Genomic DNA, 18,445 nt, shown 5'->3' with positions numbered 1-18,445 from the left:
TAAAAGTCAGCAGCTGCAGTATGTGTAGCTGCTGACTGACTTAATTTATTTTTTCCTTTAAGTAGAAGGCTCCAAGCTTCCAAACTTTTTTACTAAAAAAAAAAAAAAAAAAAAAAAAAAAAAAAAAAGCAGTTCATTAGGGATAAACTTAAATTTATTCAATATAAAAAAACATCAAGCCATAATTTGCTATTTCTACCATTTTGTAAAGGCACATAGCACTTTAAAACTGGTAATGTTTAGCACAGGGTTTTAGTGTTAATAAATAATACTCCACCCCCCCCCCCCCTCTAATCTTCTCCTTATGACCAGACTAACCCCACATCATAACAAAACTAATCAGAAAATGGTGTATTGCATGGTGATCATGCTCAGTCACTATGGGATTCTCTTTCTGTATTCTGCAAGAAAACCTGGTTGCTCCTGCTGCTCTCAATCTCTCCCTTCTGTCCACGTCCCCAATTCAGCTAGGGATTTTGCAGCTGTGGTGGCAACTCTACACATGCTCAGTTTTCAGTGAGATTCTATGCTAAGCATTTTCTCCCTATCACATCTGAGCAGCCCGTGTGGCCAGAGACTGGAGGGGTATGACACAGCCTATGACTGGCGGAAATCCAGAAGATCTGATGCGTAGCACCCTCTAGTGTGCTAGGTGTGAGAGAAACAAAATCAAGCAGGCCTGGCTGCCTACACTGACAAAAAAAAATAATTAAAATCTGAGTTGGCATAAATCCAGGCAGAGCTGGATCACTCACAGGCAGCATCACTGAGACCTCCTACTTATTTCTAGAAAGAGAGGACCGGAGCGGGACGGACCGCAGGGATGGATAGAGGAGGGCCGGGCATGACCGTGTGTTTAGGGGTGGGATTTAGAAGGGAGAGGCAGGGCCGAAGGAAGGGGAGCGGCCAGTTAAAGGAAGGGGGCGGAGCCGGGAACGGGCAGTGCGGAAGGAGGAAGACACGAGGAGGCAGTTTTTTCACTGCTCCTCGTTTTTCGTCCCGAACGTGGCCGATGTGGAGGCGCTTCTGGAGAGGCTGCGGGCGGCGGCATCGTCTCGGGGACCGGACTAGCTGCACCAGCAGGTGGCGGCGGCGCTGGACGGGTCCGTGGAACGGCCAGAAGGCGCGGATGGCGGCGGACTGGCGACACGTGGACGGATTTCCCGGCCGCCGACAAGGTACTCGCCTGGGGCGGTGGGGGGGCCTGCAAGACTTTTCAGGAGCCCGCGGGGGGAGCACTCCTTCCCCCCTGCTAAGAGGAGCCAGCCACTACATCTGGAGGGGTTTGGGCGGCCTGCAGGCCGTGGACATGCGGGAGGGGGCGGGGCCACGGAGTTACATGGCGGGCCTTTGCCAGGCCCGAGCAGGACCTCATCACATGTGGTTTTGGATGCTGCAGCCCTGCAGGGGCCGGGGGGGCTTCCAGATGGAGGGTCAGGCGCCCTGCGGATGCCGGAAGGGTGGCCGTCAGCAAGGGGACTTCCGCGGGGGTGTCTCCCCCGGCCGCTCTGCACGTAGCGGGGGGGGGGCAGACGGCAGGACCCCCCGCGCGGCTCATGTACATGGACGCACGGCTGCGGATGTCCGAAGCAGGACCGGAGTTACTCCGTCAGCAGCCCTGCGGGAGACGAGGGGGGCGGGCAAACGGGCTCCTCATGGCACGGCCAGGAAGGGTGCTTTTGCGGCCAGGGGTCCACCTTTGACGATCCCCCCGGCAGCCCTGCACGGGTCGCGGGGGGTTGACGGAAGGAGCAGCGTTGGGCCAGACGCTGGGGGCCGAGCGGGCGGGGGTAGGGCCAGTCCGGAAGGGGGGGCAGAGACTGTCAGGTGACCAGGGGCGGGCATCACGGAGCAGGAGCGGTGCCCAGAGCGGCCCACCTGCCAGCAGAGCCGAGAGACAGCCGGTCCCGCTGGACAGCGGGGGGGGGGCAGCCGCCAGTCAACGAGGGGTGTGGAGCAGCCCGCCTTCCAGGGACCCCTCACCAGGGGGGTCGCCGTGTGCGGAGGACTTGGCCGGTGCGAGCAGATCGGAGGGGGAGCTGTCGGAGGAGGAGGAGGTGCCCAGTCGACCGTTCACGTCCAGGGAGGTCCGAACAGCGGCTGTGGGGAGTCCGCCCAGTCAGCCCGGTAAGTCGACCGACAATGTTGTTTTCACTACTGCTTTGAGGGGTTTGTTGGATTCTGTGTCGGTGGGGGGGGGGATGACGGGGTCTCCCGCGCCACCGCTGGCTGCCTCTGCCCAGCCGCGGGGCGGGAGTGTGCCCGACGGGGTGGCGCGGGGCCAGCTGCAGGACCTGTTGGAGGGTTTGCGGGTTCTGGTGGGCCGTTTTGCTGGTAACCCGGTTCTGGATCCCGTGGTGGGGCGAGGTGTCGACTGCGTGGAACAGGCCGGCAGGGCGACTCCTGGGGTCGCCGACGGGGTGCTCAGTGAGGGGTCGGGGGCGATACCCGTGGGCGGTCAAGCGCCGGAGGTTTCGGATAAGGTGAGTACGGCGGATTCGCCGGGCACGGAGAAGACGGCGAGGTCGGACATTGTGAGGATCGCGGATGCGGCTCGGTGCGAGGTATATGTATGCTTCGAGGGACCATTGGGGGCGCATTTAAAACAGGAGGTGAGGGACAAAATCTGGAAGGGGGAGTATGTGGAGATTTTCTCCCTTTTGCCCCTGGAAAAGTTCAACCTGGATAGGGTTAAGCCTGATGATACGAAGAAGGAGGATGAAGAGAAGCGTCGGTACCGTTTAATCCCGCGCACGTTTGCTAACTGGCTACAAGCGTTCGCTATTTTGGCGAGCGTCATCGGGGAAAAGAGCCCCGAACACTGTTCGGCCTTATTTTGTTACATGGACGCGGTTGGGGAGGCCCATAGGGTTTATGGTGGCACGGCGTGGCTTCGCTACGACGAGCAGTTCCGTCAACGCAGGGCGGTGCGACCTGCCTTGCGTTGGGACCACAAGGACATTAGCCTCTGGATGAGGTTAATGGCGTCGGCAAGGACCCCTGATCGGCCATTTCAAGGGGGGGCCGGGAGTAGCCACTCTTCGGGAAAAAATGGGGAGTGTGTTGGCAGTTCAACGAGGGCTCCTGCAAGTTTGGTGGTGCCTGCAAGTTCAAACACGAGTGTTCGGGCTGCGGGGGAGGACACGCACTCGCGCGGTGTTTTAAGAAGGGAAAACGTGCCGGAGAGCCTTCGCACAAGAGGGACGACGCCGGTGATGTGGGAAAGGATGGTTCCTTTCCTAAATAGGTACCCGGATAGGGCGGCAGCGGGGTTGCTCTACGTCGGTTTTCGGCATGGGTTTAAGATCCCGTGTGCGTTATCGGTGGTGCCCCCGCTGGCGAGGAATTTGAAGTCGGCTTTGGAGCACCCGGCGGTGGTTTCTGAGAAGCTGGCGAAGGAGGTGGCCTTGGGGCGGATGGCGGGGCCTTTTACGACGAGACCGTTAGCCGAGTTGGTGGTGTCGCCGTTGGGGGTGGTTCCCAAAAAGGAGCCTCACAAATTTCGGTTGATTCACCACTTGTCATTCCCAAAGGGGGGGTCGGTGAATGACTTCATTGACCCGGAGGCTTGTACGGTGTCGTATACGTCGTTTGATGAGGCGATACGGTCGTGGGGCATTGATGGCGAAGTCTGACGTGGAATCTGCGTTTCGACTTTTGCCGGTTCACCCGGATAGTTTTTATTTGCTGGGTTGTTGTTGGCATGACCGGTTTTATGTAGATAGATGTTTACCGATGGGTTGTTCCATTTCCTGCGCGATGTTTGAGGCGTTTATCTCCTTTTTTTGGAGTGGGTGGTTCGGGACGTGGCTGGTGTTGACTCCGTCATCCACTACTTGAATGATTTTTTCTGTGTGGGCCCTCCTTCTTCCAATGTGTGTGCGATTTTGCTGTCCACGTTGCAGCACATTGCGGAGAGATTTCGGGTGCCTTTGGCAGCTGATAAGACGGAGGGCCCGCGTACAGAGCTGAGCTTCTTGGGCATAGTGATTGACTCCGTGGCGATGGAGTGCAGATTGCCGGAGGGGAAGCTCAGGGACTTGCAGAGGGAAATTCGGGAGATTCACGGTTGTAAGAAGGTTCGGTTGCGTGCGTTGCAATCATTGTTAGGAAAATTGAATTTTGCGTGTAGGATCATTCCCATGGGGAGGATATTTTGTCGCAGGCTGTCGGCGGCCACGGCCGGGGTGCGGTCGCCTACACACTTTATCAGATTGACTAGGGAGCATAGGGAAGACCTTTTGGTGTGGTATCGATTCCTGACCGAGTACAATGGCAAGTCAGTGTGGATGTCGGGCCCGGTGAGTAACTTCGACGTGGAATTGGTTACTGACGCCGCAGGATCCACAGGCTACGGAGCGTTCTTTCAAGGTCACTGGAGCGCTGAGCCGTGGCCACGATCTTGGGTGGAGGCGGGTTTCCTTAAGAATTTGGTGCTGCTGGAACTTTTTCCGGTGGTGCTGGCCTTGGAACTGTGGGGGCGGGCTTGCCGGAACTTGAAATTGCGGCTCAATTGCGATAATATGGGGGTTGTGCAGGTGATCAACAGCATGTCGGCGTCTTCACAACCCGTCATACGGCTGATGCGGCAGTTGGTGTTGCGCTGCTTGCAGTTGAACATTTTGCTTTTTGCTGTGCATATCCCGGGGGTTGATAATGCCCTGGCTGATTCTTTGTCTCGGTTCCAGTGGGACAGGTTCAGGACTCTGGCGCCGGACGCGGAGGAGGGAGTCCCCTGCCCGGGCTGGATTTGGGAGTTGGCGTTGGAATCGCCGCAGGATGGATCCGGCGGTCCTTAAGTGCGGCCACATGGTCGGCTTATACTAAGGTATGGTTGGAATGGCTGGCTTTGGTCCGGGAGGCGGAGGTCGGGGGTGAGGAGCGTGAGATGAGGCTTTTGGTGTTGTATTGGGTGACCAGGAACATGGAGGAGGGGAAGTCGGTTTCATCCATAAATAGGAAATTGACAGGGTTGGCGTTTTGGTTCAAGCTGCGGGGGATGGTGGATTGGACGAAGGATTTTTGGGTGAAACAGGCTGTTAAGGGATATCGGTTGGAGCATAAATGTCAGGATGCGCGGCGGCCTATTACTTTCGTAAATCTTTTGGCGTTGTGCGCACAATTGGGATCGGTGTGTTCATCGCGCTTTGAGGGGTTGTTGTTTTTGGCGGCTTTTTCGCTGGCGTTTTTTGGGGCTTTCAGGATCGGGGAATTGGTGAGCCCTTCCAAGGCGGTCGGGGGTGGTTTGTTGGCGCAGGATGTAGCAGTGCTCGACGATACCGTATCGGTGCTGTTGAGGAGGTCGAAAACGGACCAACGAGGTGTGGGGGTTCGTCTGACGTTGCATGCGTTGCCGGGCTGTGTGGCATGCCCTGTTCGGGCGGTTGGTAGCTTTGTTCGGGAAAGGCCGGCAGGGGGTGGTCCTTTATTGGTTCATGCGGATGGGTCTTTCTTGTCCAAATACCAGTTTGTGGCGGTACTGCGACAATGCTTGCAAGGGTTGGGTTTGGATAGTGCAGCGTACGCTTCCCACTCCTTCCGTATCGGGGCGGCCACGGAGGCCGCCAGACGCGGGTTGGATGAAGCGGACGTGCGGAGGCTGGGGAGGTGGGAATCCAGACGATTCCGTACTTATGTTAGACCGCAGTTGGTTTGTGAATAAAAAAAAAAAATTAAATAAAAAAAAAGGGGGGGTTTTTTGTACAGTGGTTGGTGAGTGATTGCTATGTTCTGTTCTGTTGTTTCAGATGGAGGGCCTCCGCGCCTCGTCTGGATCCTGGGGCATTCGTATGTGTGCTGGGGGGCCAGGAGAGGGGATGCCAGACCAGGTGGGAGACAGTTGGGGATCTCCGGGCGGGAGGCGACCATCCGGTGGCTGGGTAGGCCGGGTATGATGTGGGGCAGGGTGGTCCCAGAAGTGGAGAGATATGTTGGTTTGGACAGGCCGCCGGATGTGTTGGTCGTGCATGCAGGAGGTAACGACCTGGGTGTTCGTACGGTCAGGGACCTGATCGCGGATATTAAGGCGGACCTGGTATACCTGCGCACAGCTTTCCCGGACACGTTGCTGCTGTGGTCAGACATGGTGGCGCGGACAACTTGGCGCATGGCCCGGTCTGTGTACAGACTCAACAAGGCACGGATTAGAATCAATAAGGTGGTCGGGAGGTTTTTGGCAAAAGGGGGGATGGTGATTCGCCATAGAGACTTAGAGGTCAATGTTGGCCTTTATTTAAGGAAGGATGGGGTCCATCTTACGGATGTGGGCATTGACCTTTGGTCGTTGGGGCTTCAGGAGGGCATTCAGGCGGCCCTGCGGGTGTGGAGGTGCCATCAAGGATGAGGTTTCACCCTTTCAGGCTGTGGCGGTAGTTATTTATTGGTCAGTGACGGTAGCAGTTATAGAGGTGGAAAAAGTGGGTGGGGGGCTCGTCGGTAGATGGCCCCTCCGGTGTGTACATCAAAAGTTTTGATGAATACTGGTGTTGTTGCACTGCGGGAACGGTGGTTGTCTCCGCTGGAGGCCTATGAGGTTATGGAGAAAGTCCCGCAGTGCCCCCCTGGGTGTATATATAGATATATACGAATATATATATTTATAGGTATATGGGAAGAAGGAGTTTAGCTCCGTCACTGACCAATCAATCTGGTGAAACATGTTGTTTCTTGGTTATATGTGTTTATATGTTATTTAAGGGTATTTATTATTAAAGTAATTTGGAGTTTTATTTTGGTTGTTTTCAATAAAGGCTGTTGTGGCCAGTTTACTCCACGAGAACTGTGTGGTCTATTATTAAGGGAAAAGGGGTAGGAGTAAAGGGGCTATTTCAGCTGAGTGTATATCTGGGCTACACGGGTCATGTTCTGGAACCTCCTGAAAAGACAGGAGGAGAGTCAATGTGCAGTTGTCTGAAGTATTTTGAGGGCCCTGCCCAATCCTCAACTTGGATTGGCAGGGGGCAGGCATCCTCAAATATTCTGGGTCAGCACAGCTGGGAGGAGTTGTTCGGGTGGAAGCTGGAGATAGAGTGTTAGGCTGTTGGTGGCCTTTGAGGGAGCTCCCCAGTCCTGGGGGGGGGGCCCTTGGGCCTGGCTTGGGTGCAGGCGGGACCATCCTAGAACCAACGTAGGACAGGAGGCACGGGAGCAAGGAGGGGACGCTAGCAGCAGGAGAACGCTGCTACACAAGTCTCCAGGAGGAACAAGTTGCAACCAAGAAGGCTGGTGGGAGGCACGCCTGAGAGGACTGGGTGCAAAGCCAGTGGAGATGACTGTGGTGGCATGGACAGTGGAAAGAGGCAGCTGCAGGCAGGAGTGCTGGCAGAGCCTGAAAAGATGGAACTGGGATCAGTAGCCATGTGGGACAGCTAGCACTAGGACTACCAATTTTGCTACACCATAGGGGCCCGTGGACCCTGCCTGCAAAGAGCATTTCTGCTTTGGGCCTGGTTGAACCAGTCTCAGGCCTGCAATTCAGTGATAGCTGGACCTGGGAGTTGTAGTTCTACAAGCAAGTTTGTGCTGGAGGTAGAACAGAGGAAGTTGTATATACCGGAGGTGTATGTAGTTCTCAGTCCTTATTGCCTTTACAAATCAACTGGGCATCCTATCCCCACCCAAGTTACAATCTTCTAAGTTGAAAAAAAAAGGACTAAAAAGTGTCTGAAGATTTGTGTGCATGGCTGTGCAGGGCGAGAGGTGAACCCCATCTACCAGCAGCCCCTGCAGGGGTACTGCTACATATCTATTCCAAATGCTGTGTTTTTTTTTGTTTTTTTTAACATGTGACCAGCAGCAGAGCACTAGAAGCTCCTCATGCTTATGTTTCCCTGCAGACAGGCCGGGAAAGAGCTGGGACATATGACCGATATATAGCGAATAGCAAAAAATGTACTTCGATGTTTGCTTGTTTTTTTTTTTTTTTTATAATTACAGTGCCATCATCCACATACAGAAAGAGAAGGGACAATGTAAATTAAACAGTGTGTTTTGCATCACTTTAACCTTATACCTAAAATTATCCATCTCCTTTCCACCTAACATTTTCATCCTGACACTTACACTTAATGCTTACCGTGACCAAACACCCAACATAACATCTAACTTAAAGAGGAACTGCAGTCTGCTCTCATAATTTGTAATAAAAACATCTTTGCCATGCTGAAGCTTCTTTCCAAACTACTTTGTGTAATATATATATATAATTTTTTTTTTTTTTTTTAACTGTGGGCAGCTGAAGCTGCTGCCTGTTCACTTCTTGGATTTACACAGAGGTACACCTCCAGCTCTGCAGCTCTCATTGGCCCTCTTATGACCCAGATTATGGAATGCAATTATTTTATAAAATATAAACTGTTAAATACCTTTTCTCATCAGCAGTATATAGCAATCTTGTGACCATCAGCGTCTGGTTAAAAGGAGTTTTCATTCTAATCTGACTGTCCTATGAGGCTGCAGGACCCATGACCCTCTGCCTTGACAGTGCTGATCACATGCACTCTCCCAAGAAAAAAAAAAAAAAAAAAACACTCTCGCAATACACACCAAACTGAGCATGTGCAGCGTGACTCCAAAGGCCATGTATTATCAGGAGATGGCTTGGGGACAGTGGGGAAAAAGGGAGGATCAGAGAAGACAGGATCAAACAGCCTTTTTACACAACGCAGATGATTAACCCCTTAGGTTCCACATGGAGTGTAACAAGCATGCTTTACTGCATATACAGACTGATTTTTCTGTTGTGGGTTTAGTAACACTTTAACTCTGCCCATGCTGCTCTCTCCTCCTGTCAGCTTGTTCCCTGTCAGCACATATGCATGCAGCAGAGCCCAATTGGCTCCTCATGGTACCCCTTCCCCTTCCAATCTGAGTGCTTCTATGCAAGGAATGACAAACTGTAGGTTGACATGACAAATGTAGGTAGTTTTACTAGTTTTTAAAATGCATATCTTCGATGCCAACCGCCGTACATTTACTGCAGCAGGGCAGTCGCTCTTGCCAGAATCATATACCAGTTAGTAATTCTGCACTTCCAGGTCTGGGGCACGCATGCCTTCGCTGCCTTCCCACAGTACAAGCACTCCCTACATGGTTAGTAAGCACTCCTTAGGAACACATTTAGCCCTTTGATCACCAATCATGTTAACCCCTTCCTTGCCAGTGTCATTAGTACAGTGATGGTGCTAAAAAAAAAAATTGCACCGATTCCTGTATTAGTGTCACTGGTCCCCAAAAAGCATCAGTTAGGTGTCTGATTTGTCAATATCGCAGTCCAGCTATAAGTCGCTGATTGCCTTACTAGTAAAAAACACAGTGAATGGCCCGTACTGGTTACCTCAGAGCTGCCGGCCAAAACCGTAAACGGAGCGGTGCTGGGCCGGCGTGTGGGGTATCAGGACTTGGATTGGTGGACCTGTGACTGATAACCAGCCCCTGTGCATTTTTAAAAGGTTTTCTGGTGGAACCTCTCTTCTACTACCGGATGGGGCGCAACTTCTGATCACTGACTCCATCTGCTGAGTTCCGTTGAGGTTTTCCCTCATGAATGCCCGATTGACTCCTATGCCGTATGGTATACGAGTCCACCATTTCTGGTAAGCATGCCAACCTTAACTTTCTGTCTGCACTCACACGATCAAATCCGACATCACCGTGAGGTGTAAAAGAACTTTCCATGCACAAGACTGGATTTTCCACTCTTTTGTTTAAGAATTTTTGGCCAATTTTGGAATTTTTTTCTCGTCATTGTTCAGTTATCACAATTTTTATTCACCCATTAGACTTTTAGTTCATCTTTGTATATTTGTCATTGTTCACTTAATGGAGCACCACATTGTTTTATTTTCCGATTACACTGTATGTCTAGTGCTATGCTGGCAGCTCATTGAAATTTTATGCGCAATTTTTTAACCTCACCTATAATTGGCCTTGGCAGCAAGGAGCTCAACTTACCAACCAGCCTGCAACCAACCTATTTTTTTTGTCTAACAATATGCGTTAAAAACCAGGGTTTTGCAAATACATGCGTAAGCTACTAGTATTTTCTGTAGTCCTAACGCCAATATTTTGAGGGTCTCCACAGTGGAAGCACATGCATTATAATGGATAGGCAAGAGGTTAGGTTAGCCTTGAGAGAGCTCAGTATGCTGGTGCTATGGGAACACCATTTGTTGAGGCATGTAAAATGTGAAGGCTAGAAAACCGCCACCCAGGCCATTTCAGTCCCAGAAAACAGACTGAGGGCCCACTTACTCTATTGCATTTTAATGCATGGGTTACAACTCCCTAAAATGCCTGTGTCCCAGTTCTCTATAATATGCCTCCTAAACCAGGGCTCGAGTCCTGCGGGAACGCGTGGGAACGGCGTCCCTGCACTTTTTCACTGCAGGAACGCCGTTCCCTTTGCAGGACCAGAGCCGCCCGACTCGCCCGAGGCTCTAACACAGCCTGTTAGCTGTGTTCTCTTCACAGAGCTGACATCGGAAGAGCAGCACAGCTATGCACGGAGGGCAGGGGCTGGTCCAGTTAACTGATTGGTTAATAGAACCGCTCTGCATTCTATCAACCAATCAGTTAACTGAGGCAGGACCCGCCCTCTGTCCATCCCTTTGCTGCACTTCCGATGTCAGCTCTGTGCCTCTGATGCCATCTGCTGTGTCCTGTGTAAGGTAAGAAAGGGGGTGAGGACAGGAATGTGAAGAGGGGTTCTAGAAAGGGGGTGAGGAAAGGAATGTGAAGGGGGGGTTCTATAAAGGGGTGAGGACAGGAATGTGAATAAGGGTGCTATAAAAGGGGCTGAGGACAGTTTAAATTTTAAAACTGGCTACTTGGTCATCTTCTGTACTATGTCACATTCGCAGTCTGGTCATCTTCTGTACTATGTCGCATTCGCAGTCTGGTCATCTCCTGTACTGTCACATTCGCAGTCTGGTCATCTCCTGTACTATGTCACATTCGCAGTCTGGTCATCTCCTGTACTGTCACATTCGCAGTCTGGTCATCTCCTGTACTGTCACATTCGCAGTCTGGTCATCTTCTGTACTATGTCGCATTCGCAGTCTGGTCATCTCCTGTACTGTCACATTCGTAGTCTGGTCATCTCCTGTACTGTCACATTCGTAGTCTGGTCATCTCCTGTACTGTCACATTCGTAGTCTGGTCATCTTCTGTACTGTCACATTCGCAGTCTGGTCATCTCCTGTACTGTCACATTCGCAGTCTGGTCATCTCCTGTACTGTCACATTCGCAGTCTGGTCATCTTCTGTACTATGTCGCATTCGCAGTCTGGTCATCTTCTGTACTATGTCGCATTCGCAGTCTGGTCATCTTCTGTACTATGTCGCATTCGCAGTCTGGTCATCTCCTGTACTGTCACATTCGTAGTCTGGTCATCTCCTGTACTGTCACATTCGCAGTCTGGTCATCTCCTGTACTATGTCGCATTCGCAGTCTGGTCATCTCCTGTATTATGTCGCATTCGCAGTCTGGTCATCTCCTGTATTATGTCGCATTCGCAGTCTGGTCATTTCCTGTAGTCGCATTCGCAGTCTGGTCATCTCCTGTACTGTCGCATTCACAGTCTGGTCATCTCCTGTACTATGTCGCATTCGCAGTCTGGTCATCTCCTGTAGTCGCATTCACAGTCTGGTCATCTCCTGTACTATGTCGCATTCGCAGTCTGGTCATCTCCTGTACTGTCGCATTCACAGTCTGGTCATCTCCTGTACTATGTCGCATTCGCAGTCTGGTCATCTACTGTAGTCACATTCACAGTCTGGTCATCTCCTGTACTATGTCGCATTTGCAGTCTGGTCATCTCCTGTACTATGTCGCATTTGCAGTCTGGTCATCTCCTGTACTATGTCGCATTCGCAGTCTGGTCATCTCCGGTACTATGTTGCATTCGCAGTCTGGTCATCTCCTGTAGTCGCATTCGCAGTCTGGTCATCTCCTGTACTATGTTGCATTCGCAGTCTGGTCATCTCCTGTAGTCGCATTCGCAGTCTGGTCATCTCCTGTACCATGTCGCATTTGCAGTCTGGTCATCTCCTGTACTATGTTGCATTCGCAGTCTGGTCATCTCCTGTAGTCGCATTCGCAGTCTGGTCATCTCCTGTACTATGTCGCATTCGCAGTCTGGTCATCTCCTGTACTATGTCGCATTCGCAGTCTGGTCATCTCCTGTACTATGTCGCATTCGCAGTCTGGTCATCTCCTGTAGTCGCATTCGCAGTCTGGTCATCTCCTGTACCATGTCGCATTTGCAGTCTGGTCATCTCCTGTACTATGTCGCATTCGCAGTCTGGTCATCTCCGGTACTATGTTGCATTCGCAGTCTGGTCATCTCCTGTAGTCGCATTCGCAGTCTGGTCATCTCCTGTACTATGTTGCATTCGCAGTCTGGTCATCTCCTGTAGTCGCATTCGCAGTCTGGTCATCTCCTGTACCATGTCGCATTTGCAGTCTGGTCATCTCCTGTACTATGTTGCATTCGCAGTCTGGTCATCTCCTGTAGTCGCATTCGCAGTCTGGTCATCTCCTGTACTATGTTGCATTCGCAGTCTGGTCATCTCCTGTACTATGTTGCATTCACAGTCTGGTCATCTCCTGTACTGTCACATTCGCAGTCTGGTCATCTCCTGTACTATGTCGCATTTGCAGTCTGGTCATCTCCTGTACTATGTTGCATTCGCAGTCTGGTCATCTCCTGTACTATGTTGCATTCGCAGTCTGGTCATCTCCTGTACTATGTTGCATTCGCAGTCTGGTCATCTCCTGTACTATGTTGCATTCGCAGTCTGGTCATCTCCTGTAGTCGCATTTGCAGTCTGGTCATCTCTTGTAGCATATCGCATTTGCAGTCACTGTATTTTATGTGAAATATATATATATATATATATATATATATATATATATATATATATATATATATATATGCATATGAGCGTATAATTATTTTTTTGGTGGGGGAGTGGATCCTGGGTGGGAGTTCCCACACTTTTTTCCCCAGGACTTGACCCCTGCTAAAGACCATTAGAAGCTCACTATTTAAGTCATATGTTCCGTGGAGTTATGGTTTCGAATGCTCCAACACAACAACAACAACGATTACTTACTCTTTAGGACTTTTGAGAAGAATTCTATCCATTGGCGGATTGTTGAATCTCCCATCAAATATATCATTTTGCCAGCCAAACAATTATTTATGTTTACCAAGGGCTCAAAGGAAGAAAGATTGCAATGCGATGGGAACCATTGGTTGTTCAGGAAATAACCACTAGGGAAGGGAAGAGAGGTCCCAATTTGGCATTTTGAAGTCACAGTCATAGGAGTTTCTGAAAAAGAATTGTTAACATAATTTTTTTAGGTTTAAAAAGTTTTTTTTTTTAGTACACATTAATAGCACTATGAAATTTTAAAAGGGAATCTATAACAAAACATCATTTTAGAACTGTAGCCACATTTTTGTTGTTTTGAATAGAGTAGAGCAGGGGGTCTCCAAGCTTTCACCTATGAAGGCCACATAGTATATTTTACAAATAGTCGCTGGTCAAAAAAAAAAAAAGAACAAAATAAAAAAATAAAATTAAATAATAAAAAAAAAAAAAAAAAAGTTTTAGAAAAAAAAATGACCCCCTCTTCAAATCTGGTTCCCCCTTACATCACGGTCTCCCATTAGATCAGGGTCCCTATTGGAGTGGCTCTTACACAGTAATTGGGTCTCCAACAGAGTCCCCATTACATCAGTGTCCGTCCGCTCTTATACTAGGGTTTTCATCAGAGCCCCTCGGATGGAAGCAGAGACTATAGGAAACCTCTGCTGCCCAGTGAGGATGTGGCCCAAGGGCTGTGGTTGGAGACCCCCTGGAGCATTTTGAAGTCACAGCCATAGGAGTTTCTGAAGAAGAATTGTGTTAGCATAATGTTTTAGGTTCACAAAATTATTTTTGTATTTTTTTTTTATAGTACATATTAATATCACTATGAATTTAAAAGGGAATCTATAAAAACGAAACATAAGGCATAACATGAGTAGAGCAGGGGTATCCAAACTTTCCCATATGAAGGCCACTTAGTATAATTTAAAAATATTTGCTGGTCGAAGAAAAACAAAAAACAAATCAGTTTTACAAATAAATGGCCTTCTCTTTAAATCTGGGTGCCTCTTACACAGTATTTGGGTCTCCATCAGAGTCCCCATTACATCAGAGTCCTCTCTTACATCAGGGTCCTCATAGCAGCTCCTCAGATGGAATCCCCTTACTCATACCTCCCAATTTTTGAACTTCAGGATGAGGGACAAATGAGGGAGTAAGTGAGCTGTGGCACACGCTACAGAAAAATGTGGGAATGCCCAGAATCTTACTTGTGGGAGGGGCTTAAGGGGCATTAAATAAAACCCAGCTCTCTCACGACTCACAAATGCCCCCACCCTAGCTTTTTCAGCAACCCCCCCCCCTCCTCCAAGCTCTGAGTAATGTCTCCCCTCCTCTCTTACTAATGCCACCCCCAGCACTCTCACAGTGCACGCCACCTCTCAGTAATGCCTCTCAGCTCTCACCAATGCCCCCCAGCTTTGTCAGCATTTACCCCCCCCCCAGCTTTCTCACCAATTCCACCTTCTTCTCTTACTAATGCCCCCCCCCCCCCAGCCCTCTCACCAATTTCTCCTCCACTCTTACTAAAGGCACCCCAGCTCTCTCACCAATCCCCCCCCTCTTGCTCACCAATTCCATAGTCCTCTCTTACTAATGCTCCCCAGCTCACTCACCAATCCCCCCCCCCCCTCCTCTTGCCAATGCCCCCCAGCTGGGACCCAGGGAACATACCAGCAAATGTGAGCCATGTGCCCTCCAGGTGCCTGGTGCAAACACACAGAAGCAGGTGGAGCATTTATGTGGAAGAAACTTTGCTTACCTTCCACAAGCTGCAGAGAGCAAGCATTGTGGAGGCAGGCAGACAGGATCGGGGGCCACTGGCACATGGAATCGGGCTACTGAGAGCTTGCATAGGCGCCACGGAGAGGCAAGATCCAGAGTCGTAGATGGGGGTGGAGCCAAGAGGCTTGCAAATGATGTTATCAGTTGCCAGAACGCCGGTGGTCCTAACATCCGGTGACTGCATTGAGGAAGGGGGAGCAGAGATTGCGGCCACATCTTCTTGGGAGGTTTGCCTTACTTTATGCCCCAAAGACACAACAAGTAGTGATTGGACAGTGCCTCAAACTGAGGGGATTCAACAGAGAAATTGTCTTTGTCAAGAAAAATCAAAAATACATGCCACAGCAGAACGGACAGAAGAGCTGATGTGTTTCACACTATCAAACAGTGCTTAAAAGAGGAAGTAAAGCCTTAGTAAAAAATTTTTAAAAAATAGACCCTGCAAGGCAAAGGCATGATGAGCTAGTATGCATAGCATACTGGCTCATTATGAATAACTTACCTGAGATGGAATCCCCCGAAGTGACCCTCTTCATCGTCCTCCTACACGGCTATGATACCCGGAATGACTTTCGGGTATCGCTGATCCGGCGCTGTGACTGGCCGGAGCCGCGATGACGTCACCCCCGCCCATATCGGCACTAATGGCATGATTTCCGTTAGCAGTGGCATGCTTAGTGCGCCTGCGTAGCGCTGTCTACAGCACATGCACCGTAGACAGCGGTGCCTGTGATTTGCAAATATCTCCTAAACCGTGTAGATTTAGGAGATATTTCTTGGACCTACAGGTAAGCCTTAATCTAAGTTTACCTGTAGGTCAAAGTGGTCTGTAAGGGTTTACAAACCACTTTAATCATAGTTCTGATATTTATAAGCTCCCACCTATTTCACGTTCTGGTGGCAACTGTGTAATTTTTGATTTTCACCCACTTTCCATCCTGGGACAATGGCCACGGGGACTAATAGTGAAGGTGAATCTCCTTGCAGGGAACATGGACAGCCGTTAACACCTTTTTATCATATGTAGATGGAGTGGTTAGTTAGTGCTTATGGATTATTGGTTATTGGTTGTATTGTGTGCGACACATTGTTCTGTACCACTTGTGGTATGCCCTAAACAATTGCCTTTTGTCCCTTTAAAGGCAGATGGCCCAGACATACCAAGGTTGCCAAGTTTGATTTACTAAAGAATTAAAGACTGTCACCATGAATAGTCACTGAGCTTAGTAATTAAATATTTGCCTACTGGGCACTTTTACACCATTACTACCCAACCCATTTTTTTCAGCTATCACCTGTCACACTTTGAATAACAATTGTGCAGTCATGCAACACTGTACCCATATGACATTTTTTTCACACAAATAGAGCTTTCTCTTGGCGATATTCATTTTTTTGCTAAACAAACGAAAAAAAATAAAATAAAAAATAAATAACAGGTCATTTTTCTTTTACTGATGTGCACAGATGAGGCTGCACCGATGGGGGACACCAATAAGCAGGCTTTGAGAATGGGCACTGATAGACAGCACTGGTAGGAGGCACTGATAGGCGACACTGATGAGTCACTGACTGGCAGCACTGATAACCGGCTCATGTTGGGGACATGTGTCCTGATTATCGGCTCTCCTCTCTTCATGCTGTTAGTGTGAGGAGAGAAAAGCCAATACCCGGCTTGTGTTTACATCCTGCGATTAGCTGTCATTGGCTGACTGCTGATCATGTGCTAAAGGGTTGCTGTGATTGACTTTTTACCCCAATTTGATCAGCCGAGTCCGAAGGACTTGGTGATCACAGAGCGAACCGCCCATGCGCTACAGGGGGGCATTGGAAGTCCACGCTTTAGCCATCTTTTGGCAATAGCGCGGGCGGCAATCGGTTAAACTGAAGCAAAGTTGACATCAACCAATTATATGAAAAATACATTTTTTACTACTTTCCTTGCACATGATTGGGAATTCAGAGTGAACACAGGCTCCCCTTAGTTAATAAGGTGAGCCTGTGTTCACTCTGAATACCCAATCATGTGCAAGGAAAGTAGTAGAAATGTATTAAAAAAGAAAAAGGTACACATAAATGAATAAAAATATGAAAATGTAGACTTACTTGCACATTTTAAAACATCGATACTTCCAACTCTTTTGGGAATTTCTATGCCAATGTTTGACCTGTCATTACAAATAATGAAAAAAAAAAAAAAAAAAAAAAAAGAAATACATTAATTCAATGGTGCAATTATGATTTCATTGTATGCATACAATATCTCACAAAAGTGAGTACACCGCTCACATTTTTTAAATATTTTATTATAGCTTTTCATGTGACAATACTGAAGAAATGACACTTTGCTACAATGTAAAGTAGTGAGTAAAAGGATGAGCCGAACACCCCCCGGTACGGTTCGCACCAGAACCTGCAAACAGACCTAAACTTCATGTGAACTTTAGAACCCTATTAAAGTCTATGGGATTCGAACGTTCAAAATCAAAAGGGCTTGGTAATTGAATTTGGGGGAACCCCACTTTTTTTTTTTTTTTTTTTTTTAATCAATGACTGTTTATCTGTAGTACGGGGAGCCGACAATTCATTATAGCCGCGAGTTTTAAATGACTTTTTTCCTGCAGAAATTACACTTTGTGCAGGGACAGTTCTAAACACGGAAACATGCGCCCCTTTACAGGCATACTATACACACCCCCAGGAATATTACACTTTTATTCCCAATTCTCAATTTTTCGGACAGAAAAACTTTCCATCGTAAATTCCGACGTGCAAAAACTCACGCATGCTCAGATTCAACTAGGAGATGGAAGCTATTGAACTTTCTTTTTCTAGTCCCGTCATACATGTTGTACGTCACCGCATTGACGGTCGGAAATTTGGTGTGACCGTGTGTATGCAAAACCGCTTGAGTGAAATCCTGTCGGAATTCTGTCAGGAAAACCATCAGAGCTTTTTCCAAACAAAATTCCGATTGTGTGTACGCGGCATTAAGCCTTAGTGTGTGCGCGTGTGAGCCTTTGGCTGTATTCAGGTCCTTTTAGAAGATAAAAATAGGAGGAAATGCGTTTTGGCAAAAGAGGAGCAGGGTCTGTTGGGTTGTGTTTACATGTAATGGGCTCCTTTTGGCTGGGGCACATAAAACTGGTTGTGAAGCCACAAGTCTGCTTGGAGTGGTACTATTTGCAAATACTGTTAATATAGAAAATTTGTGAAAAGCTGATTTTCCATCTCTTCCCGTATTGTCACCAAGACAGGAAGAGGGATTATTATTATTAATTTTACAGGAATTATATAGCACCAGTTTTGACTGCACTTTACAATATAAATGGAGACAGTACAGTTACAATATACAGTGTCTTGAAAAAGTATTCATACCCCTCGCAATTTTCCACATTTTGTCATGTTACAACCAAAAACGTAAATGTATTTTATTGGGATTTTGTGTGATAGACCAACACAACATGGCACATAAAATTGTGAAGTGGAAGGAAAATGCTAAATG

At 48.7% G+C, this 18,445-nt stretch overlaps 2 protein-coding genes across 3 annotated transcripts in view; both read right to left on the bottom strand.

The window, feature by feature from the left end:
* The window catches only part of LOC143935837 (NXPE family member 4-like), a 101,117-nt gene that overhangs the window by 47,815 nt on the left and 34,857 nt on the right, over positions 1–18,445 (bottom strand). The gene's annotated exons all lie outside the window — the stretch shown is intronic.
* The window catches only part of LOC143935838 (NXPE family member 2-like), a 40,449-nt gene that overhangs the window by 1,783 nt on the left and 20,221 nt on the right, over positions 1–18,445 (bottom strand). Inside the window, exons 3-4 of the mRNA XM_077459961.1 lie at positions 17,047–17,108; positions 13,117–13,335 (exon numbers count right to left, since the gene is read on the bottom strand). Of these exons, the coding sequence (XP_077316087.1) occupies positions 13,117–13,335; positions 17,047–17,108 (281 nt within the window). The remainder of the gene's footprint in view (positions 1–13,116; positions 13,336–17,046; positions 17,109–18,445) is intronic.

Source organism: Lithobates pipiens, unplaced genomic scaffold (assembly GCF_037356315.1).
Source record: "Lithobates pipiens isolate NorthernLeopardFrog02 unplaced genomic scaffold, aLitPip1_a1.2 Scaffold_28, whole genome shotgun sequence".
Taxonomy (NCBI): Eukaryota; Metazoa; Chordata; class Amphibia; order Anura; family Ranidae; genus Lithobates; species Lithobates pipiens.
The sequence above is the reverse complement of the archived record's forward strand: the minus strand, read 5'-3'. Positions and strand labels throughout refer to the sequence as shown.